Here is a 25,201-nt window from a genome sequence, read left to right as displayed (position 1 = left end):
CTAAAATCCTACTTGTCCCCTAGTATGTCTTGTGAGATACCCATTTAAAATACAATATTCATGATGGTGATATTAAAATACATGGATCTTTATATTTTATAAACTAGAAATTGGCTCATAGATTAATATTCCGATCTAATCTGATTTGAGAAGTGCATGGAGGGAAAATACCTTTTAGCTCAATATATTTTGATTTAGAATGACTAGTTAGAAAGAACTAAAAGAACATTTACCCTGAGGTTCGTTTTCTCCCATTTCAACATCAGAATCACTGTCTTCGTTACTCGGCAAAGCAGCCATTTTTCTTTCGTGCATCTTTTTCTACAGTGGAAAAGGACATATTTTAGTCATATGACCTTGAAACATAATAAACCATGCCTTCAATCATATGAAATGATTTCCTCATCCCACACCCACCTTGGACAATAGCTCACTGCTCCACTGTCTAACCCCCTTGGTGACAGTGACGATGCACTCCACAGCTTTGTTCAGTGTCTGCTGTATGTCTTCTAGGGCTGGGGCCATGGTGATGTTGGGAATGGCCAGAGTGATGCTTGCCCGGAAAATGGGCAGACCGTTCTGCTTCATTTTAGAGGTACTGTTACTGTCTGAGTTAACACAAAACAGGGAGGATTTAATCTTTTTAATTTAAAATTTATTAACTTATTTAATAAATTTTTAATTTATTTCATTTTTAACCAGAAAAATTAAAGCACCTAGAACAATACATAATAGGTATATCATTGGACAATACTGTATTTGTTGAATGAATGAATGAATGAATAAAAACTAATGGAGGATCTAGTTTTGCTCAGTGTAACAGAGCAGTTCGGGTGGAACCCAAGCCATTTTCTGCTGATTACAATCTATGGGTACACTCTCCATAAAGGAAACCCACTGCCTGGAGTCAGATTTAATTATATAAACTCTTGCCTAAAATATTGAAGATGATACTGTCCAAATAACAGGATTCAACAAACTAAATGTAGCAAGGAATGAAGAACAAGAATAACTATCAGGGCTTCCCTGGTGGCACAGTGGTTGAGAATCCACCTGCCGATGCAGGGGACACGGGTTCGTACCCCGGTCTGGGAAGATCCCACATGCCGCGGAGCGTCTGGGCCCGTGAGCCATGGCTACAGAGCCTGTGCTCCACAATGGGAGAGGCCACAACAGTGAGAGGGCCACGTACCACAAAAAAAAAAAAAAAAAAGAATAACTATCGGAACAAGCCAAAGTCAGAATAAATAGCCAGCTTGGAATTTCAAATAAAACATATGTCTTTCCTACCACCGTGAGTATATCCACACTGGGCGTGGTTTAAGAGTGGAGAAGAAATAAATGTAATTTACCATTTATACTATACCCAAGGGGCTTTTAAAGTTGGATATAGGTATAGGTGTCTAAATATGGATGTGTATGTGCGTGTAACTCTGTATATACAGTTGGAAATACCTGTAACATATAAAGTTGGGGAAGATGTGACAATATTCAGCATATCAACAGTTGATAAGTTCTAGTATTATCTCCATGTCAAAGAAAAGAACTATCCTCCACTCTGAAGTAAAACAAAACATAATAAGCCATGCCACCAATCAAAAAATTATTTTGTTTCCACTTTTATTCATCCACTTTTAACTAAATATTAGAGATGCTTTCCCTTAAACGCCAATATGCAAAATAAATGAAAAGATTTTGTTATCCTATTATTTTTTCAATTTTAGTTAATTACTGTTACTTTATTTTTTATATATTTTTAATTTAAAATTTAATTTCAGAATGTCTCTAAATTTGATGGATTTTTGTGGCCCCTGTGGGAAATGCAACACCTATTTCTGAATGGTGCCGAGGAGAGATGGTTGTACTGAGAATGAAGAAATCAGTTGGAAAGTATTAAATTGACATGAAAATAGTAAAAACAATTTCTGCTTTGGAGATCATGGCATTAATAAGATCTTTCTCTCTTTATAAGACTGCCTAATAATCTACTAATTTAACAATGAAATTATCTTTCTGGATATCTTCTTTTTAAAGTATGTATTTTTTTCTTTCACTAATTAAAATAATTCATTTCACACGTTTTCACCTTATTACAAAAAGATTAGACGTGATGCTGATTATGATGTTATTAACGAGAGCTAAGCGACATTAAGCAAATTACTTAACCTCCCTGGACTCAGTCTTAAATGAGAGGAATGATAGTGTCTACTTCATAGAATGGTTGGGATAATCCAAGTTCATAATATTTAAACTTACAAGGAGGCACTCAAGAAATGGTGGGGTTTTTTATTATTTAAATCTAACAGGAACACACACACACAATCAGCGACCAGGCTTGGCCAGCCAGGAGGCAAATGGTGTGGGATCCTTACCCCGGAAGCTGGTCGTGTGGGAGGAATGAATGCGCTTGTGAACAGCCTCTAGCGCGTTCCTTGTAGCTTTCAGCAGAGCACCCAGGTTCTGGTGATTGAAGTGAGAAAGCAACTGGCGGGCTCCTTCCTGTAACACCTCGGTCTCTTTCTTCTTTCTGGCAACTGTCGTCAAAGGCAGGAGGCCCGTCCCAGCATTAAGAGAAGATGTCAAGGTGTCGGAATGTCCTTCTTTTCTTTTTGCTGTTACACAATGAGAGAAATTGAAAGAGATGGGGACGGGGATAGAGAGAAAGAGAGAGACAGGCAGAAAACCATCTATTGCAGTTAAAGAGAAGAAAATTAAGATAAATTACATGCAAGTTGAATAACACTCAAAGGTCACACTTCTTGGGCTTCCCTGGTGGCACAGTGTTGAGAGTCCGCCTGCCGATGCAGGGGACACGGGTTCGTGCCCCGGTCCAGGAAGATCCCACATGCCGTGGAGCGGCTGGGCCCGTGAGCCACGGCCGCTGAGCCTGCGCGTCCGGAGCCTGTGCTCCGCAACGGGAGAGGCCACAAAAGTGAGAGGCCCGTGTACCGCAAAAAAAAAAAAAAAAAAGGTCACACTTCTTACGAAATGAGGCCATTAAAGGATAGGGAGAGGAAATCGGGGCGCCAGGCAGTCTGAGGAGGCCTCTCCTCCTCGACGTGTGGACACAGGAGAGGCAGGAGCTGTGACCACAAAAGAACGACAGGGCCTGGGTGCCTGGGTGCTGGTTCTCTGGGTTCTCTCTTCCACTAATAACCATAAACCCTTGGGGAAGAGCGACCCTCCTCAGCCTCTCAGTGTCCTCGTCTGTCCTGCAAACCCTTTGCCCTGGTGTAGACGTACAGCAGTGGGGATTCCAATCCATAAATCTTCCTACTCTACTGATAGTGAAAAAATACACATTTAGACCTACATGCAAAGAGAGCTAACAAGGGCCGAGGCAAAGTACATGCTTGTAGAGTTGAACAAAAAGTAATGGGAATGAATGACATGGCATCATTAAAATGTGCTCTGAATCATAATTTCAGATTTATAAATGTCCTTGTAGAAATGGGAGGGTCTTTTTAGAGTGTGAAATTCATTGCCATATAGAAAATTAAATTTTAGTTTTCAGTAAGGTCCTAGAAAAACAAGACCCTTCCATTACCCCCGTCTTACCCGAAATTTCATTTTTTGAATCAGTACTATTCATATTGGATACTTTCTCTATGTCTTCCTTAGATGAAACTTCCACATCCAGCAACATATTTATTAGCTCATTGACTGCTTCCTCCACTAATGAGCTTTTAAAGTGTAGTATCTGAGCGCCATTTACACAAAGGTCCTATCAAAAAAAAAAAAATTAGCACCGTGTCATATTTGTTTAACTAGCTCTTGAGGGCACATAGGTTCAGCCTCCAGATGAGATCTTGGTCCCCAACGATGCTTGGCCATGCCTCTCACACTAACCCGGGCCAGGCATACTGTAAAGGAATGTGTTAAAGACAAGAGAACCAACTGGAGCATAGATGGACCAAAATTACGCTTACTTCTCCAGCAATGGAGGAAATAACTCCGAAAGTCATGAACTGCCTCTCTTCCCATGACGTTTCCTTCATTTCACATAAATCTGCTCTAGCCAGCCTTCCTTCTCTCTTCCCCTCTGCCAACAGTCCATCATCAACCCCTAATTAATTTCAGATATTCCCCTGCCTCCAACTGGATTATGCATTTCTCAAGAATGAGATTTAACAAACATAAACAAATATACTGGAGCACTTTAATCAAGACAGACAGACAGATAGAGAGATAGTCAGTGATTTACCACCTAGTTGGAAAACAAGCCCGTAAAGCAACAGACTATGAGTAGGTCATAGTCTCCAGCTCCATCCCAAGTTCCACCATGATTCATCACAAGATTCTCTCTAATGTGCTCATGCACCCTCCACTCCAAGCATTAGCTTCATGGTTCATTCACCCATGAACCATGGGTATTACCCATGACATTCTCATCCATTCCACTGCTGTAGGGCATATGGCATTTTGATATCATTAAAACAGGAAGATTCTGATGTGTTCTGAAACTATTAAACTTTTTTATCATCAAATAAAGTATAAAATAACTCCCAGCTCAGAACTTCACTTAACTAATAATCACCATCCTTAGCCTACAGACAGTTATGAAAAAGATGCAGGTCAGAGGTTGGGTAAGGGAGGGAATAGAGTTAGCACCATCCAGCAACAAGTACAGTAACAAGTATAGACTCTGGCACCAAACTACCTGGGTTCAAATCCTAGCTCTGTGTGATTCTGGAAAATCTTGGGCCTTGATTCCCACATCTGTAAAATGCTGATTATGGTCGAACCTACCTCAGATTGTTGTGAGAATTCCAAAAGGCAATGTATGTAAAATGATAAGAACAGTGCCTGCCCCAAAGTAAGTACCCAAGAAGTGCTTGTTATTATTATTGATCAGCAAATCACATACAAACACAGGAGGACATTTGTTTGCTTATAAGCTTGCTTATCTCGTTCCATATAAACAATGAACTAACTCCCTGTTCTCTGAGAGATTGCTAACATTTTTTAAAGTCTTCATCTTAAATCCTCTGACTCTACACACCCTCCCCTAAGGACATGATTTCCCACATCGATCATTCCTTTGCCAACAGACTTGACTCCATCACCTGTTTCCACAGCCCTACCCAGGAGAAGCCCAACCCAAATGAACCAGGGCGTCTACCCTCTCCACTTGCACACAGAGGTCATGGCAAGGCAGGTGTTGGTCCTGGAAATTCATGGTCCCCAAACTCAGGCAGGCCCCTAATGTTAACTAAGGATCATTCTACATGACTCCAGTCATGTTTCTCTACCAGGCCCCATAACTGCTGTGTCCTCAAATTCTTGCGTCCTCAAATCCTTACACCATCCTTGCTCATCGTCCTCAGATCATAACCTTGATTTCTATAGCACAAAGCAAATGGAGGCCACAACATGGCCCTGACCCCATGCCCTTATCCAGAAGACAAATCAGCCTCCATCATTAACCCCTTTTCCTCCTTTGTCAGTGAATGCAATGTTTATTCTTCTAGTTAAGAATACATAGGGACTTCCCTGGTGGTGCAGTGGTTAAGAATCCGCCTGCCAATGCAGGGGACACAGATTCAAGCCCTAGTCCAGGAAGATCCCACATGCCGCGGAGCAACTAAGCCTGTGCGACACAACTACTGAGCCTGAGCTCTAGAGCCCGCAAGCCACAACCACTGAGCCCACACACCTAGAGCCCATGCTCCACAAGAGAAGCTACTGTAATGAGAAGCCCACACACTGCAAAGAAGAGTAGCTCCCACTGGCTGTAACTAGAGAAAGCCCACGCACAGCAATGAAGACCCAACGCAGCCAAAAATAAATAAATTAATTAATTATTTTTAAAAAAGAATACATAACCACACCATCTGAGTTCTAAGTCACACTCTGCTGCTTCACCAGAGACTATGCTTACCAACCATTCCCTTTTTCCTTCTCTACTTGATTTTCCCCCTCAGCATATGAACATACTCAATGAACTTCAACTCAACATCTTTCTACCATAAGAAGCTTCTGCCTCAAGGCCTTTTCACTTGCTGTTCCCTCTGTCTGGAATGTTTTCCCCCAAAGATATTCACATGGCTTGCTCCCTCACTTCCTATGTTCAGATGTAATCACATAAGTCATCCCTGACCATCAACATAAAATCACAACTCTCTGTCAGGTACTCCTTTCCTCCACTATCCTCTTAATTTTTCTCCATTGAACTTATCATCACCTGGCATGTTGTTTGTTTACTGGCTTTTTTTGTTTGCTTGTTTTTCTATATCTTCCACTTGGAAGTGGGCATCACAATGGCAAGGATTGCATTAGTTTTGTTCACTGTTTTATTCCCAAATAGTGGTTCGCATAGGAGCTCCACAAAAATTGTTGAAGGAATAAATGAATTATAAGAAGTAAACATATTCAAGAGAAAGCATTCTTTTATATTGGTAATCATTGGCTTTGGTAATCAAAATGCAAATTAAAATTTGAGAAATAATGGATTAAAGAAAGTTAACTAGACACTCCCAGGAGCCCTCCTGAAGGTCTTTATTCTAATACATTAATGTAAAAAGAATCTGAATGGGGAAAGGAATGTACAGTCTTTACCCCAAGCAGATTGAACACAGACCCCGCCTTTACCAGCCTTCCCAGCAATGGCTCCAGAACCGTGTGCCACAGAACACCAGTTTGGGAAATGCTGCTCTACAGAAATGTTTAAAGAAGAAATTCTACCCAGAAACTGTTTAAAACAATTATTTTATTAATTAACCCTAGCTTATTAGAAGCTCTTCAGCAAAATAGCTCTATTCTTCAAAAACTATAGGAAATGACAAATGTGTTCCGTGGCAATTTCCCTCCTACTGATCTGAAAAGAAATGATTTGTTCTTCATGTCTACATGACCCCTCAGGTACATTCCTCTTCATTTTCAAATTATTGTCTGAAGGCTCCTCGTTTGAATCACATCTATCACAGACCAGTCATGCATAGAGAAAAAAATTTTAATTTATGCTCCCAAAAATGCCCTTTATAGAAAAATGAATCACAAAACAAAATTTAAATAAAAACATCAGTCTTCTAATAACCTTTGTCATTTGGAGAAACTCTTCACAGGTAAGTGGCTCCTCCCTGGGGAGTTGACAAAGAGGCGTGCTACTCATTTCTTCCAGGATGGCATCGATGCGGAACTCGATCAAATCATTGACCCTGTCAATCAGCAACTCCAGGGCCTCTTTGGAAAAAAATAAAAGTGAATAAAAGAGATTAAGCATTTTGTTTAAAAAAAAAAAACCAACATGATTAAATTTCAGTAGCAAAATCAGGATTAAAGTTGCTCCATAGAGCTGTTTCATACTTGGTTTTCTCACACTGTTCTTTCTTTTTTTTAAAAAAAATTTTACTTATTTATTCATTTTTGGCTGTGTTGGGTCTTCGTTGCTGCGTGCGGGCATTCTCTAGTTGCGGCGAGTGGGGGCTACTCTTTGTTGCAGTGCACAGTCTTCTCACTGCGGTGGCTTCTCTTGTTGTGGAGCACAGGCTCTAGGCGTGCGAGCTTCAGTAGTTGTGGCACGTGGGGTCAGTAGTTGTGGCTCGCAGGCTCTAGAGTGCAGGCTCGGTAGTTGTGGCCCATGGGCTTAGTTGCTCCACAGCATGTGGGATCTTCCTGGAGCAGGGCTTAATCCCGTGTCCCCTGCATTGGCAGATGGACTCTCAACCACTGCGCCACCAGGGAAGTCCCAACACACTGTTCTTTCTTTAACCAGTTTCCCAGCTTTCTCAGCCTGCCTTACTCTGACTCAAACTTGAAGATTCAGCTCAAACGCATCTCCCCCAGGAGGCTTTCTGTGAATCTGCCTATATTCGCATGGCCCCCTCCTCTTGTGCTGGCATTGACCCCTGAGCACTCCTCCATCTCAGAGGATCTTCTCCATTCTTATAATGCTATGGTTCATGCATTTTATATTATTCAACCTTCAAATTGTAATGAGCCTAAAACACATCTCATTCATATCCGAAGACCCCTTCACAATTTATCTTTGAATCTAGTCCCCAAATCTACAAAGCAAAACAAAGAGGGTAAGAGGGTTCAAGCATAAATCCCTCACTCCTCTACCGCACCCAACCCGGTACCTATAAATATTCTTGAGTATAGTGCACCTGGTAAAGTAAATAGGTGGACCATTCTGAGCTCTAAGTTACTTGGAAGGTACAGTGAAAACATACTAATAAGACAATCTCTTTAAAAATTAGGCTATAAATAGACTAGGTACTATTTCAGCAGCCACAAATACGAGAGAAAGAGAGAGAGAATAAAAGGAGTTATCACGAGAGGTATGTAGAAGGGAGGCTCCAGAAGGAGTGACCCAGAAATGAGGGGATGGGATCAAAGGGTAGGACAGGGGTTACAGAGAAAAAGAAATGTTAAGAGATTAACTATATACAACTATTGCAATTATGAATCCATATGTGTCTGGGTGTCTAGTACAAACCCAACTCAGAGTAATACAAAAGCATAAGAAAGAGCCTGATTTTCAAGCCCTTTGCAGTCAGTATGGGGAGAAAGATAGAGCCATTAGAAGAAACCAAGATACAGATTCTTTAGTCCCAATGTAAAACAGAAGTCACAGGAAGAAGTGGTCCTGTGTGGTAGAATAGTCTGAGTGGGCTTCTTGGGAGTGGGACGTACTCTGGGGTATAAAATATGGGGAGAATTAGGGCATGAAGAGCAGGTGAGGACACTGTGTAGGAGAGGAGAATGGTGATTTCTAAGTCTTCCTAGAACAATCCCTCTATCACCATGTTCCAACGTGTGTTCCACTGTCCATCACAGAGGGTCTACAAGGTGTTAATATGCTTTCCTGGTAAGCAGCCAAGGAATTCTGGGAAATGCCACCTACAGGAGCCCACTTCTGGAGACCACTAAATACTGGCATATCAAGGGCTCTGAAAAGTCCTCCAGAAGAGAAATCTGCCTGACTTTGTTTAACCTGGATTTCCCAGACTTATCTGAGCCTAGACTTCTTTGCAGCATACTTGTACACATTCTGGGAAATTGTATTTAATGGAATACACCCCCTTACATATATTTTAAAGTATATTATATCCCTCATTAGGAAAAAATGGTTGCTTAAACTTTTCCCATATATCCTGCTGTTCAGCAGTCTGCTGTGTCCAAATCACATCTTTCAAATCGGGGTCTCAAAATACACTAACCTATTAATATAAAAAGCTGAATGACTCTGAAGTTCCTTTAAAGTCTAATGCCCAACAGTAAGTATAATTTTAAAATGTAGTTAGCCTCTGGGGATAAAATTAAATACTGAATATATATAGTTTCCAGGAAATTAATGACTTCATATACTTGGTAAAATTCCTTAGGGAACAGCTTAAGAATTCACTCCTTGTTTCATTATTTATATCACAACATCTATAAGAAATTATACAATAGACCTTAAAAACTCAGCCTTTTGAATTGAAAAATAATAACCATTTAAACAGACTTACTGATCTTTGCAAAAGCATTTTTCAAGTACATCTTAATGTTCAGTGATGTCCAGGTCAGTGCAGCTAGGCCAGGCTGGAGAGCTTCATCCACCTTTGCTAAATGAGGGACCATCAGTTGCTCTATAATGGGAGGCATTTTTGACTTCACTCTCTGATATTCAGCCAGCATCATCTGCAGGGAAATAGAGGTGAAGTAATCAAATAATATCTCACTTTGAATATCTATTAATAGCTCATTTTTATCCAAAATGATTACTTTTATTTAGGGTCCAGTTGCAGGGCTACAATAGCAGCTTGGCAAGTAAAGCAGCCAAAACATAATAAGAATAGAACAGGCAAGAAATCTCTCCATAGATACAAATTCCTAATCTAATAAAATACGACTGAGGAGGAGAGAAAAAGAACTTCAGAGCAAGTTAAAGGACAAGAATGTTGTCTGCTTTGTTCAATGTGCCTGAAACAGTACCTGGCACATAGAAGATGATCAGTCAATATTTCTCTGATTAATTAACTAGCTGTTATTAGAACGAGCATTTGTGATCAGAAACTCATGGTCCTCCATTGAAATTTACCTGCTGTATAATGTTAAATTGTGTCAGTATTTTGTTCACATGTTACCATATTTAAATAAGACTGATAGTACTTCCAGCCTACCTTTTATGGCAATGTTAATATTAATAATAATTAATTATAAGAAAGCAACTTTAATGCACTTCTTAAATACAATTGTTTTTAAGCTCATCTTTGTAATGTGCGTGTGGGTATTACTTTGTCATTAGATCACTGTTTCCCAAGGTGTTTACACTGAAATGCAAGCCACAAGAGATTCTATAAGAAAAATGGTCCCTGGGTGGATAAGTTTGGAAAACACTGTACACAATATCTCCCTTCTTTGACAGTCACAATTAATAGTAATGATTCTGAGAAAATTGCAAGAAGGGAGTAAGAAGCCCAACAGTCTTTGTGAATTGTGTTAAACTCAACATTTCCCATTGGACTACATAATCCTTTCTTCATTTAATACTTTTCCACAATTTCTGTAATATTCTTTCAATTTCCATGAAACACCTAAAGTTGATGGTTCTATTAGCAGCTACTTATACATTTCCTGAACCGTTTATCCACTGCTTACCTTTATTTCAATGTTCATCACTTATTCTATTTGGGAAGCAATTCTTAAATCAGCCTCCATCAGGCCTTTTACTTCCTACCTTAATCCTTTAATCTAGGAGGTATTATTCATCCATTTTATAAATGAAAAACTGAGGCTTAGAAGGGTAAAGTAATTTGCCCAAAGATAATGCTTTGAATCCAGATTGACTTCAGAATCTGTATTCCTAACTATTAGTCTATGCTGGCTCATCTCTTTCTAGTTTGAACTGCCTTCCAAGGAATAGATGAAGAAAACAAACTCTCAGCTACTTTAGTATATCTGTAGAAGCCTGAAAACTGTTAAATATTCAGCACAATAACTCAGCAACACCTGAGATAGTCCCCAAAACATGTCAATAGATCTGCTCTTACCAGGTACTTGCAGTGAGTGGGAACCTTTAACGCTTTCAACCTCAAGATACAATAAATGTCACCCAGATGGTAATTCACTTGCTAGAATTGTCATTTCCAGCTGTGGTGGTTTTAAAACATTCTTTGACCCTCCTCCCTTAATGGAGTGGGGTCTATGCCCCCTCTCCTTGAAACTGGGTGGGCTTATGGAGCCCAACAGAAGACAACAGAAATGATGCTATGAGACATCTGAGGCTGTCCAAAAGGCCATGTGGCTTCCTCCCTGCTTACTGTGACACCCACTGTTGGAATCCTGAATTGCATTATAAGAAATTCTACTACCCTGAGGCCTCCATCCTGGAATGCTCACATAGATTCTCCAGTCCTTAGCCCCAACTGAGTGAAACTTCCAGCCATTCCCGCCAAAGAACCAGAGAATGAGTCCTTCTTGGACCTTCCAGATCAAACATCTGCCAATTGAACTAAGTAATCTTAGTCAATGCCACATGGAACAGAAGGATCACCTAGCCAAGCCTTGCTTAAATTCTTTATTCACAGAATCATGAGGTATAATGAAATGGTTGCTTTAAGCCACTGTATTTTGGGATTGTTTGTTACATGCAACAGATTACTGAAACAGCAATTCTGTGGACAAAATTGCCATTAGTAATTTTATATTCTGATACACAGTGTTTCTTAATAAAAATAACTACTTTCTTTTTCCTTTTTTATTTATTTTTTATTGAAGTATATTTAATGTACAATGTTGTATTAGTTTCAAATGTACAGCAAAGTGATTCAGTTATACACACACACATATATATATATTCTTTTTCAGATTCTTTTCCATTATAGGTTATTACAAGATATTGAGTATAGTTCCCTGTGCTCTACAGTGGGTCCCTGTTGTTTACCTATTTTATATATAGTAAAACTAACTGTTTCTTTACAAATATGTAGATTGACTTAGTTATTTTTCTAACATCCAAGAAAAATCTAAAAGGGAATTCCAACATTCTGACTAGTATTTGATGAGCTTACATTTGAGGAATGTCTGTCCATTGCCAATATTAACTTTTTAATATAACATGAAAGAGTGGGAAAACAGTAGACCACAAGTTTGGGTTCTTGTCCTACTTCTGCCACTTACTAGCTATGAGACCTTGGCTAAGTCATTTAATTTCTCTTAGTCACAGTTTTGTCACCTCTAAAATACTATAATAGTACTCTATTCCAATTACCTAACATGGCTGTGGAAAATATCAAATGGAATAATGAATATGAAAACGGTTTGAAATGTAAAGCATTATGCAAATGCGTGGCCTTATAGGGCTTGTCCTATGATATTGGCCACTATAAAGTTGTAACAATGGTTTCCATGTTGTCATATATTGTGGCAGCACCTCTGACCTCATCCTGAGCATCCTCTGGGCAGCATTTGTCACTGGTGACCATTCCCTCCATCCTGAGGTTTTTCTTACCCTTGGCTTCCTTTACACTCGGTTTCCAACTGCCTCGAAGGCCAATCCTTAATTTTACTAGCATATTTGTCCTCTTCTATCAGACCTGTTAATATTGGAACAACTCAGGGTTTAATGTAGGCCCTTTACTCTTCTTTATATTCTCCTCCTTGGGAATCTCATGCTGGACAATGACTATAAATAGCAAATGTATTCTAATAACTCTCAAAAATATGCCTTCAACTTTGACTTCTCCACTCAACTCCAGACTTACATATCTATCTGCATGGATAACACCTCTACTTTGATCTCTAAAAATCATCTTATACTTAAGATGGGAACTATTGATTCCTTTCTGTCCCCCAAAATAAGCCAGTTCCAGTCTTTGCCATCTCCATGAGTGGAACTTCCATTTGGAGCCACTGCGTGTTACTGAACATGTGCACAGAATACAACCAACATAACGACTGAATAATTCCATTGAGCTGCTCACACCAAAAACAAAGGGATCATCCTTGAGTTCTCTCATAACCTGCCTGTTGACATCATTCTCTAATTCACTGATCTACTAGTCTGCTGCATCCTAGTTCAAGCTGCCATCATGTCCACCCTGAACCGGTGCAACAGCTCTCAAACTAGCTTCACACTGACCCTTCTTGTCCCCTTAGAATCTGTTCCTCACCCAGCAGAAAGAATGATTTTTATTGTAAAAGACATCATGCCTTTTTCTCCTGCTCAGATTCCTCTAATGGCTTCCTGGTGCACTCAAACTGCAACCTAGGTTTACAAGCTCTATGATGACCTGGCCCTCGCCAACTCTACATTCTAGCCTCAGTCAGTCCACTACAGCCGTCCTGGACACTTTCTGCTTCTCAACAGTGACACACCACCAGATTTTTTTTAATGCACACTGCGGCTAGCCAAGAAGGGAAAAAATAAATAAAAGTACTATACCTTCATGTTACTGAAGTTCTTCTTGTATACATCTCGTTTCCAGAAAAGGGCAGCTGCAAATGGTGAAACTTCCAGACCCATCTGTGACATGCACTCTGTTTCTCTAAATAAGGTTAATATTTGAGGATCAAAGTTTACAAACAATTCCCCTGTGCCGGGAGCCTTCACCAATAAAGAAGCCTCAAGTCCTACACGAATTTCTTCAGTCTGTGAGAAGAGATCAACATTGTTACTATTTAGAGAGTTCAATGCAGACATGGGGTATCTAGCTTGGCCATTTCTGGGAATGAAGGTCATTACGTCTTCTTCCATGGATTTGAGCTTCTCAAACTAAAGTCAATGGGGTCTCTCACTCTTCTCCTAACTTCACTCTCAGGAAAGAGTCTTCAAGTTCTTGGTGGTGATGTACAGTCAATTCAACAAAATGCTTGGGTCATGAATCTCTCACACCTGATAAGTGGATACTGCAATAAAGGTGACTTCTCAAAAGCCACTTCACTCCCTGATACCTTCGTGCCTACTCAGTTATTTTTCCTAATAAAAGTTTCATGAAACCTACCAAGCTCAGTCTTCAGTTATCTAGAAAAGCAAGGTAAAACACTACAGAGACATCTCTGTTGTTGATTCAGACACCAAAATTTGAACTAGGAAAATGAGATACCATTCTAGAGTCCTTGTTAGGCTGAATTTTATCCTCCAAAATACTTCCTGTCAATCTACAAAGAAATACAAGTGTTGGTAGTGTATGAAATATAATTTGATTGACTTAGTATGGCCAAATAAAATTTAAAACTTTAACAGGCATACTAGTGTTCACGGACACAATGGAGAAAAAAAAAAGAAAGAGAAATCCTAATCAACCAGGTACAGGATCCCATAAACAGGATCTTCTTCCTTAGGAGTTCATAAATTAAATAAAAATGAGTTTCTGGGGCTTCCCTGGTGGCACAGGGCTTAAGAATCCGCCTGCCAATGCAGGGGACCGGGAGTCAAGGTCTGGGAAGATCCCACATGCCGTGGAGCAATTAAGCCGGTGCGCCACAACTACTGAGCCTGCGCTCTAGAGCCCACGAGCCAAAACTACTGAGCCCACGAGCCACAACTACTGAAGCCCACATGCCTAGAGCCTGTGCTCCTCAACAAGAAGCCACCTCAATGAGAAGCCTGCGCACCAAGTTGAAGAGTAGGCCCCCGCTCACTGCAACTAGAGAAAGCACACGTGCAGCAACGAAGACCCAATGCAGCCAAAAAGTAAATAAATAAATAAAAATTTTATTTTTTAAAAATGAGTTTCTGTTACCTGGCTTACGATCTTTTTTCCAAAATTAATTATTGTTTTTCTTCAGGGACATATTACACTCTTTGACTGATTACTTAGAGTCAACCAACCCTGTCTTATAAAATACCCACAAATTCAACTTTCTATTGGAATAAAACTGCCCAATGCTAGCAGTTTATAAACTCTTATGGAGATGTCTTTGAAGAGCATACATGCAGAGACTCACTTGCTGAAGCCATGCCCTGTGGTAGAGAATCTCAAACTCCAGGAGGACCTTGGCCACCCTGTTGTAACTGCGAATCACAGGCTTGGCTTCCGCCGTCTGGAGCACAGAAGGGTGCTGCTGGAAAAGCTGCATTGGTTGCTGAATCCGGTGGAAGAGCTGTCGGGCCCACAGAATCTTCCCAGCAATGGGAGGCTGGTCTCGAGCCAAAGGAGGATCGTCTTTCTGCTTCATATACAGCTTTGAGATCATATCGATGTCAGCCCCATAGTTTTCAAGGATACGCCGGTATTTGTCATCAATTCCAAGATCAGGTATATTCAATCTGAATTTTTTTTTAAGTGAAAGGCTTGAATTAATGGGATGATATTGAGAAATCTTATTTATTAAGACTTATTGTAAAAACATATGCTGATGGAAGAGAATGAAATATTTGTGTTAGCATATTAAAAAATCAAAATGGAATCAATCTGTCAATCATATCACAATAGAGAGGTTATGGCTTTTTGGTTTGTTTGTTTGTTTTTTTGTTTTTTTTTTTTTTGGCTTATGGGATCTTAGTTCCCCGACCAGGGAGTGAACCCAGGACCTCAGCAATGAGAGTGCAAAGTCCTAACCACTGGACCACAAGGGAATTCCCTAGAGTGTTTTTTGTTTTTTGTTTTTTTTAAATAGTATCAATCCTTAAAACCTAGTCAAAACTTTTGGTAAGAGTTTCTTCAAATTACTTAAACATTAAGTGATATTATGATAGGCAGTCACAAGGTACTTCAAAGCTGAGAGGAAATAAAACAAACTCTTAATCCTCTGAAGAACTTTAAAACTGTGGCCTTGTTATTCAGATTGTGAAGAGAGGATTTCCTTCCCACTAGAATATGAAATAATAATAGCAATAATAAGGTAAGCTAACCCATGTTCATATTACCCCAATTTAGAAAATAGAACTTAGAAAAGTCTTTCAAATTTTTACCTTTCAAATTTCTTTAACATACTTAAAGCTTGATTTGTGTTTTTAATCTTTTCAAACATAACATCCATGAACTTCTGCAACTCATTCTAAAACAGAATAAAGTCTGATTATGAACAATAAATTAGCATTGCAAAAAATTCTACTTAGCAACAAGATAAAAGAGCTCCCCATCTCTGCAAACACATACAATATAGGACAAAGTATAACAGAGAATATAACACTCATCTAAGCTTAAAGAAAGATAAATGTCCAGAAGCCAGAACAAAGAGGGACTTGAAAGCCAGAGCAGTCATAGGGTTTGGTGCCATGGCAGGCCCCAGGAATACTGGACCAGATATTTCTTCCACAAACATCACATCTTAGGATCAAGAAATCTTCTTGCACTGAAGAACTGTACAGTTAGCCTATCTAAATAAACACTCAAATTTTTTCACGACATAAAAATATCCGAGTATAAACTATACAGAACTTGAGACACAGTAAATATTTACTGAGCCCTAACGCTTGGACCTGGTTTTCCTTGCTTTTCTAACTTATGGCTTCACAAAGGCCTACACTGGGCTCTTCATGAACAGCTAAGACCTCAATTTAGTCTTCTTTTCTCTCTGAGCCTTAGGTCCATTCTTTCAGTCTTTTGGAGTCTGGTGTGGAATCTTCTAGTCCTCTTAGTTCTGGGCTCTCAGGCCTTACTCAGTTTTTCCTAAGGTGGCTTGCCACCTCAAACGCTGGTCCTTTACTAAACAGTGCCTTACTTTGCCCACTGGAGACAATATCCTTCTAGACTTCCAATGGCCCACCTGGTTCTAACGCGCTGCATTTCTTTGCTATTAGTATAAGCATGAGCCCGAAATCTGGAGAGGATCCCAGGCCCTGATGTCCTTGACAGCAGATCCCTGGACACAACCCTGATCCAAATCACTCATGTACAGTATATCTCATGCTCCCACACACACACACCTTCCAGTCTCACATCTTGGAGATGCCACAGTTACTGGTTTTCTCCATTCCGTCTCCAAGACTCATCACCTCTGCTCACTACATCCAGAGTCATGGAAAGGTCAGTATATGCCCCCCAGTTTTACAGAAACAAAGGCTGAATTCATGACAGTGCGTGAATTATTTAAAGGAGAGAGTGTAAAAAGGTTAGTTAAGAGAAAGTGGATGGAGAAAGGGAAAAAGAAGTCAGAGGAAAACTGATCAGCAAACCAAGGAGAGAAGTGGACCATTTTTGAGATGGAAGACAAGATGAATAAAAGTGTTGAATTAAAAAAAAATTCAAGAAGAATAGGAATTAATATCTATAACTAGTGCTTAAAAACCAGACTTTAATTAAAACATTTATAAAATTATATTCTCAATATGATAAAAAGTGGCACAGTCTTGAAGCGGTCTTCCCATTACACTCATTTCCACTCCATTTACTTAGAAAACATCAATCATGTTCTCACACCAAGCAAGGCCTCCTCTCTGGAGCCTTTCCTAATCCCAGTCAGGCAACAGTATGGAACTGTTTTTCTCCTAGGTTCACATCCTACCTTATGGGCTGTAGCAGTTCTCAGAGTCTATGTAATGTTTTGTAGGTCTGTTCTCCGTATAAGTTTCTTTAGAACTTCTTTGGAATATGTCAACTTATCTTTGGATCCTTACTTCCCAGTACAATATCAGAATATTATACTTTATAATTAGCCATTTTAGCCACTATTTGCCCTTTTTAAATAATATATTCATTACTCTGTTCTAATGTATATGTACTTATATTTCAATCATATCACATGTCTGATGTGATTTCTGAGGGCAAATCAACTTGATTTATTTCTGTATCCATAAGCTACAGCATAGAAGTCTAATACATAAATAATGTACAGTAAATGCATGTTTAATTGCAATAAATCTAGTTCTTATTTTTTGCTACCTTAGTAATTATCTTTCTTTTCCATTTTTTTCTTAAAATAAACATTTTATTGGGTTATTTCATTTATGTTCCATTTAAAGTAAAACCTGTGCTTTTTTTCAGATCTGATACCCCTGATATATGTGGGACTGGGATGTGATTTTTTTAAGGTTATACTCCATTTATAGTTATTATAAAATATTGGCTATGTTCCCCATGTAGAACAATATATCCTTGTAGCTTATTTTATACCTCTTAGTCCCCTACCCCTATATTACCCCTCCCCTCTTCCCTCTCCCCACTGGTAACCACTAATTTGTTCTCTATTTCTGTGAGTCTGCTTCTCTTTTGTTATATTCACTAATTTGTTGTATTTTTTTGGATTCCATATATAAGTGATATCACACAGTATTTGTCTTTTTCTGCCTGACTTATTTCACTTAGCAATCTACTCCTTATTGATTCGCAACTCATACACTAATTCAGCAAACATTCTTTGCTCTCCAGAAACATAAGGTCCTATCCCCTAGGCCTTGGAGACATAAATAGGAATGAACGCAATTCCTGTCCTCAAGATGTTCACCATCTACCTATATCCCACATACAAACTATTGAAGTACCACGTGATCAGAAACTGCTAGGACACACAAATGAAGATTTGACAGACAAACACTGACAGTGGAGCACAGACTCAGGATCTGCCACCGCCCATCAACAAGAGATCAAGATCCACACTCCTTACATCTGAATCGGCCCCCAAAAGAGATCAGTGCTTAAATTATTACCAGCACTCTATCTTCCCATCACCTGAAATGCATCTTATAGCATAATGGTTTAAAACTTGAATCCTAGAGCCAGACTGCCTACCACTTGTCATCTCTGTGACTTTGGGCAAGTCACTTAACCTCATTGTGCCTCGGTCTCCTCCTCTCCAAAAAGACGGTAATAAAAGCACCCACTGTATCAGATTATTGTGAGTATTAAATGAATTAACATCTATAAAGTGCTTAGAACAGACCTGACACATAGAATTAGCTAGTTTTATTATGAGTCCTACACTGAACTCATCCCTCCAGAAATGCTTTGGCGCTCTTTTCCCCTTGAAGTGTATAAATTTATTTCAAACCAAAAATTCTGGAAAAGAAGAAACAGAATGACCATTTTCCTTTAATATCAGAAAGGTACACACTTTAGATCTCACTGGGATGGAAAGAAGTCTGCATGCTGATTATAGTGGACACCTATTAGGTTGTCTCCCAGTCTTACCCTCCCTGGTTCTCCCCATCTGATAATAAACACTCCCAACCACGCAAGTGGGTCTCATACCCTCTGCTTTTACCATATGACCCCACAGTTAACAGGTCCAGGGCAAGGCACCACATTAGAACTGGCTAACCCAAGCTTTTCCTTAGGACCTTGGAGATGAGGCTGGTTCCGTGATATGTTCTCAGAAGCCGCTGACGGCCATATGCTGCTCCTGTGGGCTGGTCTGGGGGTGGGAGGAGGGACAAGAAAAGGAAGAGAGAATGGGGCTTCGAGACCAAGAGGGGTCCAGGTGCTGAGCCGGTCCTGGTACCACTGTTTCAAGGCCAGCTGTAACCCTGCCTTTGAGATCTGCCAGGCATTGCTGATCATTTATTTGCTCAAGCTACCTCTGGTCATAATCATTGCTAGAGTAACAAACAAATGGCAACAAATCTCTATATTCTAATAACGATATGTTTCAACAGAAGATAAAAGTTAATTTTCTAAGATCTAAGATGGAACACATGCAGAAGTTTGTGATCACAGATCATTACCCAAAGCTATATTTATGACCCTTTAATCCATGAAAAAGAGCCTTCAAGCATTCATCTGAAATCATAAAATGCAGGCCAAGCTTGCTATCGGTCACCTCCATGAGGAAGATGCCTCTCCCTTCTGAAGGGGTAATGATAAGCAGCATTACACAGAACGGAAAAAATAAACACCAGACTGTCAACAGGAGTCTCATTATCCAACCTACGTGAAGGTCATTAGTCTGCTTGCAAAACTCTTCATAATCCTGCTCAAAATCCATTTTCCGCTGGTCTAAGAAATTATATTCCTTTTCCTTTATGGTGGCAACAATACCCTGAAATGTTATGAAAGAAATAAGACAATATTTCAATATTCTTGCATTACTTGGGTAAATATGACCTTTAAATATAGAACCTGTGCGATTATTCCCCAAAAACCAACTTAAGTGGAGCCTTATTTCTTTTTTTTTTTTTCTTTTTTTTTTTTTTTTTTCTGTACGCGGGCCTCTCACTGCTGTGGCCTCTCCCGTTGCGGAGCACAGGCTCCGGACACACAGGCTCCGCGGCCATGGCTCGCGGGCCCAGCCGCTGCGCGGCATGTGGGATCTTCCGGGATAGGGGCACGAACCCGTGTCCCCTGCATCGGCAGGCGGACTCTCAACCACTGCGCCACCAGGGAAGCCCAAGGAGCCTTATTTCTTTAATTATTCTCATTGCTTCATGTATATTACAGGTAGTATAATATTGCCTAATGCATTCAAATATATCATTTAGAAAACATTTTCATGAGACTTTATGTATTTCTGAAGAAAAATATCAAATAAAAACCTCACCTGAAAAGTAGGAAAGATGTTCTGTCTAAAAATTTCTTACAAATTACATCGGAAGTAATGAAAAAAACAAGAAGCCCAGGGAACTTCCCTAGTGGCCCAGTGGTAAAGAATCCACCTTGCAATGCAGGGGATGCACATTCGATCTCTGGTGGGGAACCAAGATCCCACATGCCGCGACACAACTAAGCCCTCACGCCACAACTACTGAGCTCACATGCCTCAGCTAGAGAGCCTGCATGCCACAACTACAGAGCCCATGCACCCTGGAGGCTGCACGCCACAACTAGAGAAAGAGAAAACCCACACATCACAACTAGAGAGAAGTCCGTGCGCTGCAAGTGAAGGTCCCGCATGCCTCAACTAAGATCCCACGTGCTGCAACTAAGACCTGACACAGCCAAAAGAAAGGAAGGGAGGGAGGAAGGGAGGAAGGGAGGGAGGGAGGAAGGAAGGGAGGGAGGGAGGGAGGAAAGAAGGAAGCAAGCCCAAAGTAGAATTTACTAAAATACTTTTCATTGAAAAGTTTGTCTTCTCAGAAAATAAATGACTTTAACAGAATACAAACAACTTAGGAAGAACACAGTTATATTATAACATCTACGGATGAAAAACTATCTTCCAAGCCTCAAATGTCCTAAATAAAATATCAAACCATAATCTACTATTTAAAGAATCTCTAGAATTAATTGCTTCCTCCAAAGCTACAGTCTGTGACTATAACAGTGCAAATTAGGTAACTCATCTTCTTGAAAATACTATTATCCAAAGTTTTGTTTGCTCTGAATAATGAGCTCTAATGCTCTGTGATCATTCTTAACCAGGTACTAAGCCGTTCTCAAACTCGGGTACCCACACTGCTGACACAGGCATATAATCTTTATGAAGAATGTTGGGCCAGCTTCCACAAACGCTTCTTCAAAGATATTTCCATTTAAACATCACCTCAGGTCTCTCAATAGACAAGAGCGTATAAGCTGCATAACTTCTTGAATCAAGTTTACAAGTTAAAACAACCTAATCTTTCATGCTGTATAACTATAAAATTAGGTCTATTCAGAAATTGTGTATATATAATGTTATAATGCTACCCATCATGTTATAGGAAATGTGTAAAAGAAGTATGGAAAAGCTACATTCCTACATTTTAAAGTTATATTTTAAAAGATCTGCGGCCCTGAGAAAATTCTGCTCTGTGATTGGATTTAATGGTCACTTAAGAGTATTAAGTAAATAAGCTGATTAATCATGACCTTTAAACTAACTAATCAAACTCAATCTACTAAATCATTTACTTGACAGTTATTTATTGCACACCTATTATATGCCAGTAAACTTGGAAGATACAGAAATGAACAGAACAAAGAAACATCCCTGCCCTCGGGAATTTACATCCTCCGTCGTTGGGGACAGAGGGTGGGAATCTATGTAAGTCGCAAATAAATGAACAGGATAATTGCAGACAGTGATAAAATAAGTAACATAGAGTGACTGAGGTGAAACAGAGCTCAAGGAAAACTTAATTGAGAGGGTCATTTAAATCAACATCTAGAGGCCAAGGAGGAAATAACCATGTGATGATTCAGAAGCAGAACTTTCTATATATATATAGAAAAGGTTTTTTCTTTTTCTCTCCCCACATCTGATATACTCAGGAAATGAAAAGATTTCTTATATCGACCTAAACTGTTAGAGTAGAAAAATCAATGAGTGACAGTAAATTATATGATCCTTTTCAAATTCAAGTCCAAAAAAAAATTAAGGTTTAGTGTCACTGTCCCCAAACAAGAAAAAACTGACTATATCCACATTAAGAATGTAAAGCACATCGCGTTTGTAAATTGTTTTTTAAAAATCTTCGAAACATTATTAGATCCCTGTGCCCACTTTAAAAACTAAGATTAGTTACACATATATCCTTACAACATAAAGCTGTCAAAAGTCAAAATAATTAAGAATAGTAGAGCTAGGGCTTCCCTGGTGGCGCAGTGGTTGAGAGTCTGCCTGCCGATGCAGGGGACACGGGTTCGTGCCCCAGTCCAGGAACATCCCACATGCCACGGAGCAGCTGGGCCCGTGAGCCATGGCCACTGAGCCTGCACGTCCGGAGCCTGTGCTCCGCAACGGGAGAGGCCATAACAGTGAGAGGCCCGCGTACCGCAAAAAAAAAAAAAAAGAATAGTAGAGCTAAAATAAAATCCAATCCCTATTATTTTTTTTAACATGAGTCCATATAAAAGGCTTAACTGCAGATATAATCAGATACCACTCAGAACTCAGGGTCAACGAGAGACTGACACACAGTATATGCTTGATTAAATATTTCTTGCATGAATAAATGAAATAATAAGTTATATTTAAACATTTTTCTTGTGTTACTAATGAAAACGCTTTTGCTAATGATGATTGATTATAGGCTATAGGGAAGTGATTCTCATAATCACATACCTGAAAAGAATATATTAGCACCATTACACAATTCTCAAATAGATTTAACTTCTTTATTTTTTAAGGGCCATGAGCTTATCTTTTACATTAGAGACTGATTATTTAAAGCTTTCTGAATACAGTCATTTGCATAACACATTAACGTTTTATTATGGATAAGGGTAGCAAATTTAGTTTTGAAATACAGTACCTGGTATTTAGTGACCATGTTTTCCATTCCCTCAATCTTTGAATCTTGTAGGACTGAATATGTCTTGAAGGTCGTAAAGATGTCCATTATCTTGGCAAGACGTCTGTGGAAAGTTTCAAATTTTCCAAAAATATACATCTCACTGAATTCAAATTGTTTTTCATTTGGATCTTGTTTAAGCTTTTGTTTGGTCTTGTGAAAGCAGTGCTGGTATTCCTTAGGGTAAAAACCAAAATACAAGAAAGGGAACACAACAAAGGTATCAACCTTATTCTCTTAAGTGAAAGCGACAGCAAATTTAGGGTGGAATTACAAAACCTTTCAGTTTCATGCCTCTGTAGCTTCTCCTTCATCAGCCTGGGATGTCATATTTTCCCATCCCCCAACCTAGCAAACTCCTAATTTTTTTTTTCTTTTTGGCCACGTGGCATGCAGAACTTGCCTGACTAGGGATCAAACCCATGCGCCCTGCGTTGGAAGCATGGAGTCTTAACCACTGGACCACCAGGGAAGTTCAGACTCCTAATTATTCATAAGGTGACTCAAAGATGCAGCCTTTCCCCATGGGTCCCACTGTGTTAGTAGAAGCCTAACTCTCTGCGTATCTCTCCATTCGTCTACAAGAAGCTTAAGGAAAACTACTTCATCTTTGTATCTCTAGTACTTAGTGTGGTGTTGGCACACAGCAGGCCCCCAAAAAGGATAAAGTAAGTGAACAAATGTGGGGGCTGATTTATTAACATCCAAGTTTTCTTAACAGTAAAAGATTACCATTCTTTTTAGCAACCACTAATATGATAACTGCTAAATGATTTAAGATGCATTGGCAAAAAACAATGTAAAAATAATAAAAAATCTAAATATATTATCAAGTTGACCGTTACCTGCTTAAGTTTAATTGCAGATAATATTTTTTCCACAGCAACATCCTGTGGTTGGCTCCAGATCGAAGCAGTTCCATTGTTGGTAATATAGGCTTTACAGGCAGATATCATCTGATTGGTCACCTGGAATTTTCCAATAAAATTATGTCAAGTATGTTAAGCAGCCATCAAACATAAATTGGGCTAAAGGGTCCTTAGCTCTCCTGCCTCTCAGAATGTAAAATCTGTAAATAAATCTTTGGATTTATTGTTTTTCCATCACAACTATGATCAAGCACTAACCCTCTTTTTTTCCAGCTTTATTGAAGTATAATTGATGAACAAAAACTGTATATATTTAAGGTGTACAATGTGAGGCCTGATATACATATACATAATGAAATAATTAGAAAAATCAAGTATTAACACATCCAACACTTCATATAATTACCATTGTGTGTGTGTGTTGAGAAAACTTAAGATCTGCTCTCTTAGCAATTTTCAAGTGTACAATACAATATTAGCCATAGTCACCATGCTGTACATTAGATCCCAGAACTCAGTCACCTTATAACTCAAAGTTTGTAGCCTTTAACCAACATCTCCCCATGTTCCACACTCCCCCAGACCCTGGCAACCACCATTTTACTCTCTGCTTCTATCTGTTCAACTTTTTAAGTTCTACACATCTATTATCAAAATCATCTGTAAAATCACAGAGCTGGAAGCACTACAGAAAATTGCCAATTTAGACCCCTGTGTTAATGCAGGATGAACATCTTAACCAACCAAGAAGGGATTCACGGGCTTCCCTGGTGGAGCAGTGGTTCAGAGTCCGCCTGCCAATGCAGGGGACACGGGTTCGTGCCCTGGTCCGGGAAGATCCCACATGTCACAGAGCGGCTGGGCCCGTGAGCCATGGCCTCTGAGCCTGCGTGTCCGGAGCCTGTGCTCCGCAACGGGAGAGGCCACAACAGTGAGAGGCCCGCGTATCGCAAAAAAAAAAAAAAAAGAAGGGATTCACTTCCCTACCTAAAAGCTGTCAAGAGCTTCCCCCCATCTCCTTCTTCGGCAGCCAGCTCTAAAATCTAACTCACGGTTTCCAAGTGCCATGAAACGAATTGTCCACCCTGATCATTTCATGCCACCATGATCTGTAGCAGAAATGTCAAAAGCAGAAGGCAACAGAGAAAAGAGTAAAGATAACGTGTATAACTGCCAACATTTTATTTATCCCTCCAAACTTAAAAAAAAAAAAGACTTCAGAATTCTTTTGGTGATTTTTTAATAAATTAAAAGGAAAACTAGAGGTCTATACTGTAGGTATGGAATGACATGATGTCTGGGATTTGCAGTG

At 39.5% G+C, this 25,201-nt stretch overlaps 1 protein-coding gene across 1 annotated transcript in view; it reads right to left on the bottom strand.

Moving 5' to 3' along the window:
* Positions 1-25,201, bottom strand: part of DNAH5 (dynein axonemal heavy chain 5) — a 267,797-nt gene that overhangs the window by 175,262 nt on the left and 67,334 nt on the right. Inside the window, exons 10-21 of the mRNA XM_082621280.1 lie at positions 23,866-23,988; positions 22,982-23,197; positions 19,741-19,848; positions 15,845-15,930; positions 14,878-15,199; positions 13,373-13,579; positions 9,456-9,627; positions 7,037-7,182; positions 3,559-3,724; positions 2,373-2,612; positions 418-608; positions 234-321 (exon numbers count right to left, since the gene is read on the bottom strand). Coding sequence (XP_082477406.1) covers positions 234-321; positions 418-608; positions 2,373-2,612; positions 3,559-3,724; positions 7,037-7,182; positions 9,456-9,627; positions 13,373-13,579; positions 14,878-15,199; positions 15,845-15,930; positions 19,741-19,848; positions 22,982-23,197; positions 23,866-23,988 — 2,065 coding nt within the window. The remainder of the gene's footprint in view (positions 1-233; positions 322-417; positions 609-2,372; positions 2,613-3,558; positions 3,725-7,036; positions 7,183-9,455; positions 9,628-13,372; positions 13,580-14,877; positions 15,200-15,844; positions 15,931-19,740; positions 19,849-22,981; positions 23,198-23,865; positions 23,989-25,201) is intronic.

The sequence above is a fragment of the Mesoplodon mirus genome (genome assembly GCF_964341445.2).
Source record: "Mesoplodon mirus genome assembly, chromosome: 5".
In the NCBI taxonomy this organism is placed as follows: Eukaryota; Metazoa; Chordata; class Mammalia; order Artiodactyla; family Ziphiidae; genus Mesoplodon; species Mesoplodon mirus.
Note: the sequence above shows the minus strand (reverse complement) of the source record. Positions and strands in the feature narration are given on the sequence as shown.